This window comes from Glycine max, chromosome 2 (genome assembly GCF_000004515.6).
Source record: "Glycine max cultivar Williams 82 chromosome 2, Glycine_max_v4.0, whole genome shotgun sequence".
NCBI classification, from domain to species: Eukaryota; Viridiplantae; Streptophyta; class Magnoliopsida; order Fabales; family Fabaceae; genus Glycine; species Glycine max.
The window spans coordinates 21,869,850-21,878,599 of NC_016089.4; the positions used below are offsets into that span (position 1 = coordinate 21,869,850).

General features: G+C 32.7%; 1 protein-coding gene across 1 annotated transcript; it reads left to right on the forward strand.

Moving 5' to 3' along the window:
• Positions 1–1,614: 1,614 nt before the first annotated feature.
• Positions 1,615–2,349, forward strand: LOC102663144 (zinc finger protein 4). The gene has a single exon (XM_006575845.1). It carries the CDS (start codon positions 1,615–1,617, stop codon positions 2,347–2,349), a length of 735 nt encoding a protein of 244 aa, XP_006575908.1.
• The last annotated feature ends 6,401 nt before the right edge of the window (positions 2,350–8,750 follow it).

Genomic DNA, 8,750 nt, shown 5'->3' on the forward strand with positions numbered 1-8,750 from the left:
TATAAATTAATATTTTTTACAAAAAAGCTTTACACCAGTTTGGCTCAAAATTGGTTTAACTCAACTAGTTCACAACCAATTTAGAACTGTTAAAAAAAATCCTAAATTACAATTTTGATACTCCTAATTTTCTAAATCCAAGATTTTGGTCCCCTTATTTTTAGTTGTAACATTTGGTCTTCCTAATTTTATAAATTAACAATTTTGAATCATTTGTTAGATTATTAACAAATAATTATGATTAGCAGAATTATTAAGTTAGTTATTAAGTATTGGTTTTAATTCATTTATAATTAGCTTTCGTAAAAAAAGTTTATAATTAACCTATTGACTATATTGATCACAGTATTAGTTAATAATTATATAGATGAACCAAAACCACAAAATTGTGAAAGTAGGGGTCAAATGTTACAATTAAAAATAAGAGGATCAAAATTATGGATTTGAAAAACTAGGGAGGCCAAAATTATAATTTAGGGTAAATAAACCACACCACTTTGTCAAATTATAAAATAGTTTGGATTAAAATCTGATTGATAAAGTTAGTTCAATTTGGTTTATAAAAAATCAAACCTACATCTAACTTCTGTTTTCAAAAACGCTTTTGTCCTATCCACGTATGGATCCTTACATGTTTAAATCTTGTACTTATCTCTTTTTTACAAAACTTAAATTGGCCTTACCTATTTACTAAACCATATTGTTTTAAAATGATAAGGTATATTTGGTAAGTTGTTTTGCATTAGTTGAGACTATGTATATGTAGATAATATTAAAGATTGACTTTTCTTGGCACATGAATCATATGAAGGAAATAATTAATTTTCATAGTGACAATTGAATATTTCAATTTGAGACTTTTCAATAATTAAGATATTCAACACATCCATTGAAACATAAAGTCAATCCCTAATCAAATTAGTGTAGTTAATATATAAATTAATAAAGTTAATGCATTTTCAAAATCTAAAACTAAAAAAAATTAATTTCTCCTATTAATAAAGTTAATGCATATTTAAAAACTAAAAATAAAAACAATATAATTCATTTCTCCCAAAATACAAAATTAAAAGAAAATTTGAATATATTAATTGATTGTTATGATAAAGATAAGGGTCAAAATTAAACTTTAAATTGTTGACTATTCTTTTTCATTTTATTTCATATTAATTAAATAACATAATTTTGTTTTCCTACCTTTGTTAGCCATGTCATCATTAAATAAGGAGCCTTAGTGTTAGGGACTAAAATGAAAATAAATTAATAGAAATATAATTAGACAAAAGAAATTTAGTTGACTAAAATGAAAAAAAAAGTGCAACTTTAAAGGGACCAAAAAGATATTAAAGTATTATATATGGTATGTTACAATAATTTTCAATAATGTATCCTAAAGTTTGACTATCCAAGGTCTTTGAATTCTATCTTTTCTCTAATAATTACATTTTTTACTATGAAAGGATATGTGATACATGTACCTCATATATTTTCTTTTATGGAAGTTGCAAATTTTATTTCTCTCTTAATAAATACCCTTTCTTCAAAATCATATCACACACAAAAAAAAGTTCTTAGAAAATATAGATCTTCTTTGGAGGGTAGTTTTTCGCAAAAATGTCGGATGAACTTCTTGTTGGAGGTGTTGAGAGTAGAAAGCTTAAACGTAAGATTGAGGAGGCATCTTCCACAGATGTAATAGATTCAGAGTTCGTATTGTCTCTAAGTCTTGGCAATAACAAAATGGTTGGTGAATCCTCATCTAATTTCTTATGCAAGTCATTGAAAAGCCATCAGGAGTCACCAGGTTTTGCTTCAAAACTTGTGGAAAACATCAATAATCATGTGATTATGCCTAAGCAGCGCCAATTCTCCTGCAAGTTTTGTGATAAGAAATTTTCAAGCTCTCAAGCTTTGGGGGGACACCAAAATGCTCACAAGCGTGAAAGAGTTATATCAAGGATGGATAAAGACATGGAAACTTTTGGACTTGGTGCTCACATGTGCTCATACTCATCTATTCCTCATCATCACCCCTTTCATGGACCAACACCCCTTTATTATGGGGCTAACATGCACCCCATGGCTCACATGTCGGCCATGCCTTGGCCAAATTTTGTACTTGACTTTGGCAACCAAGGATTGCGCACCACATCCATCTCAGGGAAACGATTTGGGATGGCCAACCCTTGGGGTATAGCTGCTGAAACTCCACCTAATGTGCATCGTAGGGATGTGGGATTTAATGTTGAGCATAATCAAGTTCCTTCACTTGATATAGCTCATAGAGCTGCAATGGCTCGTTCTGGCCTTAGTGGCCTTTTGGGAAATCAATATACTAGAAACCAATAGTTTTCATCCTTATGGCCAATTTATCCCTCAATCTTTAAGCATCATTTAAGAATTTCAATTCTAGTAGCACTATTATGATTTCTTTATATATATGTTGCAATGACAAGTGGAACCACATGTTATTTTAATAATAACAAGGCAACCACATTTGTTACAAAAGTTATTTAAAACCATGTTATGTTTAATACTTTTGCTTTTCTACTCATATATAAACAATATTTGGCTATAATATTTGTTATTTGTTGTCGGTATGTTGTTTTACTATCTTTAATGCTTGCAAGTATGCTTTTTTTATTTATTTTTACCTTATCAATTAGATTGTGGTGTGTTTTTTATTGTGATGAAATGATAAATAAAAATCATTTTTATTTATTATTAACATAAAGATTGTTGGATAAAATATAATTTTGGTTGGTCATGTGTATTTTTGCCTTGAATTTGGTCCTATAATTTAAAATTTTCATTTTGGTTGCTTAAAGTGTTTCAATAAAACATTGAAAAGATATAACTTACAATAGTGATAATTTACAATCAAAGCACAAAATAGAAAGCTTTCTGAATATAAAAAATATTTTGAAAGCTTGTATATGAGATCACCCAGAAAGAATGAAAAAGTTTTCTATATTATACAAGTGTGTAACTTCATTCTAATTCACTCTTGAGTCTTCCTATAGAAGCTTGAAGAAATATTCATTGAGAGATAAAAATTATTCTTGAAAAAATATGATGGAACTCAATAAAACAAGAGGGGGGGGGGGGGGAGGGTGAATTGGTTATCAAAACAAAATATACTTTTAAAAATAGAGTTGCATCAAAAAACTTTTCTATTCGGATCCTATCAAAAAACATATATGAATTGAATGTAATCAATTCTTGATCAATCCATTCTTAACTTCCTTTCTTTCACAATCATAAAACTTAAATCTTTAAAATCTTGAATGAGAAAAATATATGAACAAGAGAAAAAGACAAAATCTTTTATACTAGTTCACTCTCAATTTCTAGAGCAGCTAATCCAGTTATCTAATCCACAACATGAATTAGATTTTCACTATGCATCAAGAATTCTTACAAGCAATCACAATCAATCTACAATTCTCACCCTAGAAAAAGATACTAGGGCATCCAACACTAGAACCCTCTATGAATATAAGCCTAAGAGAACCCTACTCTTAGCCAAAACTAGAAAACCCTATTCTAGCATGATGCAAGAAATTCACGCATAAACACAAGACCATGTAAAAACCATACACATGAAAAAAAACCAAGTAGGAGAGATACAACCTGACCAATCTTTCCACAAAAATCTTGTTGGATTGAGAAGTTCATCTTGTTCTACTCTAAAGACAGAACTCACTTTCAAGAAAAAAATTCTTCCAAATCAAAAGATTAAGAAGTTGCGAGTTACTATAAAGGTTTTTTCTTCTCTTCTCTTATTCACTAATGACAACATGGAATCTTGCTCATTCCGAGGCTAAAAAATAATTTTTGAGAAGTATTGAGTATTCTCTAATGATCTCATAATGTGTACATGTGAACACAAGCTAGTTATATATAGAGAAAACTGTTATAATCGTCTGTAATCGATTAAATCTATAAGGTAATCGATTATTTCAATAAAGTAATCGATTCAATTATCTAAGTAATCGATCAAAGTGTCCATTCAACATTTGGAAAACAACTCAAGAATAATGTAATCAATTAGATGACCTAAGTAATTGATTAAAGTGTTCTTGATCACCTCTGAACAACTTAAACGAGAGAGAAGTAATCGATTAATCTACCTGGTAATCGATTAAAGCAGAGACTCCTAAAAATTAGTCATTGTCTCAAACAACAGTGTAATCGATTAAAATACTATTGTAATCAATTAAACCGATACGAGACTTAACTCTTTAAGCTTCAAACAATTTTTTTTAATCGATTACAACAACTCTACAATCGATTAAAACAAAGAGTTTTTGCCTCTGAAGAAAATTTTTCTAACTTAGAAAATTTTCTTCACTCACACTATGATGATGCACAATGCAAAACAGATATCAAATGTACTAAGATGCAACAATCAAGTTAACAACCAACACAAACAAGCAGATGAACCTAACTAAGCCTCATCCTTATCCGGGTTCAGGAGGTTACTAAGGGATAACCTAGTTTCTATATTCTCAAGCCTAGTTGTAATGTTCTCTAAGGATATGTGAACTTCGGCTTAATGCTCTTGATGGAGATGAAGGATAACATTCATCTTTTGAATCATAAGGGACTCAAGTTCCATTGATGAGCTAGCTTTTGCTGAGCTTCTTCTTCAGCTTCTTCTTCCATCTGATAAACGTTTGTTGCTGCTAGTTGCTCTCCTGCCATGATCCACTCATGATCAACATATGTCATGATAAGCTTCTTGAGATGCCTTTCGGTTATCTCATTAGAGGCTTTAGTAAAGTCTACAATCTCATTAGAAATATCGATATTGAAAAAAACAATGAATCTTGAGGTCAAAACTACATATGGAAATTCATAATCCACCAGTCGATGGATTTTCAACATGATATCTTCAATCAATAGTGCCCAATTCATTTGAATACCTGATTTCATCCTATATATGATCTGCAAGTCATCATCCGTAACTTGAGCATGATTGTTGGATCTTAGTGCTAGAATATATGTAATAATGTATACCAACATTTTGTCTTCCGCTGTCAGACCACCAACACCAAATCTATTCCTTAAAATCCTTCCTAGGTTAAGAAGCATACCTCTGTATGTGGCCATTTTGCTATAGCTATCCACAGATTCCTTAAACTTGTGGACTCCACCCATATCTATTCCTACTACTGCTTTCCAAACTACAACATCACTCACCATCTCTACACCATTGACTGCATATTAAAAGTTACCTGCCATTTCAGCTTTGGCACATGTGTAGAAGACCTTGACCAACTCAGGGTAGAAGTTTCCCTTCATCTTGCACTAATGTTGATAGACCCTGTGCTTCAAGCAAGTTGGAAAAGTTGGATATATCATTTTGAAGTCCGTCTTCTTATTCTCGTTTGTGAACCACGTATCCAACCTGTTGAGAGCTGCTTGAGAGCATTCTCCTTGCTTTCTCTTGAAAGACTTGGCTTTCTTCTATGCTCTAGCTAGATTGCTAGCCACAATTTCATAAAGAAGGCTCAAAACTAAAAGAGAGGTTAAGGTTTAGAAGAGATAACTTTGAGATAGTTGAAGGTGTGACTGAAATGGGGCTTTGGGTTGGCTCTTATATAGGGAAAGTGACGTTTTGGTTGGCTATAGTAGGTTAAAGGAGTAAATGCTGGAGTAATGGAGGTTTTGATGAGGTGAAGACGAAGAAATGTAACAAATTACACACAACAGACATGCAAGTAATCGATTAAAATTACATAGTAATCGATTAAGCTGGCCCTCGTTTTCACTTTAAAACCAAAAGCTGCTATAAGTAATCGATTAAAGCACAAGCATAATTGATTAAATATGCCAGAAAGACTCCCCCTTAGGCCATTGTAATCGATTAAAATGTTATGTAATTGATTAAAGCAGAACGAAATCCTCATAAAGTTCAAACATACAGACATGTAATCGATTAAAACAGAAACTCTTATACATAAGCTCCATATACACGAAAATGGTAATCGATTAAAATGTGGGATAATCGATTAAAACAAGTTTTTTTTAAATAGGTAACACATATCAAGCAATGGTAATTGATTAAATCAGGATGTAATCGATTAAAACATAAAGTTTTCAAAATTGGTAACATATCACAAGAAATGGTAATCGATTAAAACGTGCATAATTGATTAATAATTCAATTAAATTTATTTCTCAACACCCACATCAAATATTCACTTAATCCATGTGAAATTACAAAACTACCCCTAATAACAAATCACGAAACAATGTCCTAAAATACAAGGGCTGAAAAATCTTACATTTCTAGGGTACCCTACCTACATTATGGAGCCCTAAATACAAGGCCCAAAAATAATGAAACATTAATCTAATATGTACAAAGATAAGTGGACTCATACTTAGCCCATGGGCCCGAAATCTACCCTAAGGCTCATGAGAATTCTAGGGTCTTCTCTTACATCTTTGACTCAATCTTCTTGGTGACTTCTATCCAATGCCCTTAGGGGGTAGGATTGCATCATAGGGTTTAGAAATATTAGGTTGCCTCCCAAGAGTGCTTTTTTAACGTCTTTATAGCTGGATGTCATTGTTGTGGCTGAGGCTTCACTATTTCATCATCCATAATTCTTTCTTCTTCATAAGAAAATCCTTCATGAATTTAGCATATGTTTGCATCTGCTCTAACGCCTTAGAAAAAGGAATGTTAATATGCAGTTGTTTAAAAATATCTATAAAATGCTTGTACTGTCTTTCCTTATCTTTCTTTGACGGAGCATGCGAATAAGGAAGATGCTCAATTGGTGGATGGTTTACTATAGCTTTACCTTTATCACTGGTTGTTTCATTTGATTTCTTCTTCTCTTCTTCACTTACCACTTTTTCTTCCACTTTTTCACTAGTCACCACTTCATCATTTTTCTCGTTTTCTTTTTCAACTCCTTCTTTATTCTTTTTATCATCATTATCCTTCAAACTAACCACAATCCCCCACCTTATTGTAATTAAATTACAATGTTCCTTTGGGTTGACCTGTGTGGTTGCTAAGAAAGATCCATTTCCATGTTCAGATAGCAGTTTAGCCAGTTGTCCAACTTGAACTTCTAGATTTTTAATAGAAGCATCAGTGTTCTTTTGGTTTGCGATGGATACCTGCATAAACTGTGTTAAAGTATCTTCCATCTTTGACACTCTATCTGGATGAGCTTGTTGTTGTTATGGACCCCTATTTGAAAAACCTCCATAAGAGTTGTTAGAAGGACCTACAAAAGAAGTGTTAGTGGGACCATAATTTTGTTGTCCCCAGCCATAAGGCTGATTTGAATTTCTATTTAAATTTCACTTGAATTTGAATTTGTGGAGTCAAATTTGTAGCCAAAATTTCTCTAATTATGATTGGTGAATTTCAGCTATGGTTTAGCCCACTAATCCAAGATCAAATTCAAGATTCTCCACTAAGTGGGCTTAGGTGTCATGAGGTATCTAAAGCATGAAGGACATGCACAAAGTGTGACTATATGATGTGGCAATGGGGTGTAGCAAGCAAATGCTCACCTCCCCCTTAGGAAGGTGTTGCAACCTACCCTTCGGCGGGAGGGCGACGCGAGACTCACAGGTGTGTCTTCCAAGGGAGGAAAATGTGTGGAGTCGCCACCAACGTTTATTTGAGGAAAAACCGAAAAGGTGTGGTCTACGAACTTTAATCGTGAAAGGTTTGGAAGTTGTTCTTATGCATGGGGAAGGTATTAGCACCCCACACGTCCATAACAAGGGACGACAACCTTTAATCAAGTGTGCAAATATGACTTCAAAATGTTTTATTTTCCCTTTTTTATGTCTTTTTGTGTTTTTATGCTTTTTTATGTTTTTAATTTTGGTGTGGTCGACAAGGGTGTTTCCCTCGCTCCTACCTATCCTCAATTGCGATGAGAAAATCAGGCCTACATAGTTCTTTCGGAACTAAACGTTGGTTAAGTTGTTTTTATCTTTTTTCCGCAAGATAGATTTTAATTGAACAAAGGTCATTTTAAGGTATTGGACCATTAAACGATCTTTTGATTTTGAAAGGAGAGAAACGTTAAGGCGTTGGACCATTAAACATCTCTTGTTTTGGTCAACAAAAGAGGTAAAGTTACATATCAATTTTATGCTTTTGAAAGGTCCATGCCAACCGATAAAAGCAAAGAGGACCATTTAAGGCGTTGGACCTTAAAATGGTTTTTAGTGATTTTCGTGGACAAAGCTTGATTTGTGAGTTGTTTTAGCTTTAGTTTCACTTTGGTTATTAGTTAATTCATTCATAGAAATTTCCAAAGAAAAACGACCGCTTGATTTTTTTGATTATTTTATTCAAAGATATTTTGATTATTTTATTATTATTTTGTCTTTTTTTTTGTTTAACCGAGGTTACAGCGTGAATGATCGGTTGGATTTTATTTTAACAGTGATTAAACGAGATTACAACACAAATGATCGATTGAAATTCATTTTATCATTTATTAGGCGAGATAACGGCTTAAATAAACGGTTAAAGCACGTTAAAAGGGAGTACGGAAAACAAACGTAATGAAAACAAAAAGTACGCAAAACAAATAGGGACCACTAAGGGTGCATAAAATGAATTGAAAGATTCGATTTTGGGAACTTATTGGTTGAAGACCAAAGAACGACGAAGAACGAACGAAGAACGATGAAGAACAGTGAAGAATCTCCACGAAATCGCTTACAGAAACGTCTCGAAAGCGTTACAGAAGCACCTT

Coding starts and splice junctions, on each gene's coding strand:
- LOC102663144 (XM_006575845.1), top strand. CDS start 1,615: ATGTCGGATGAACTTCTTGTTGGAGGTGTTGAGAGTAGAAAGCTTAAA.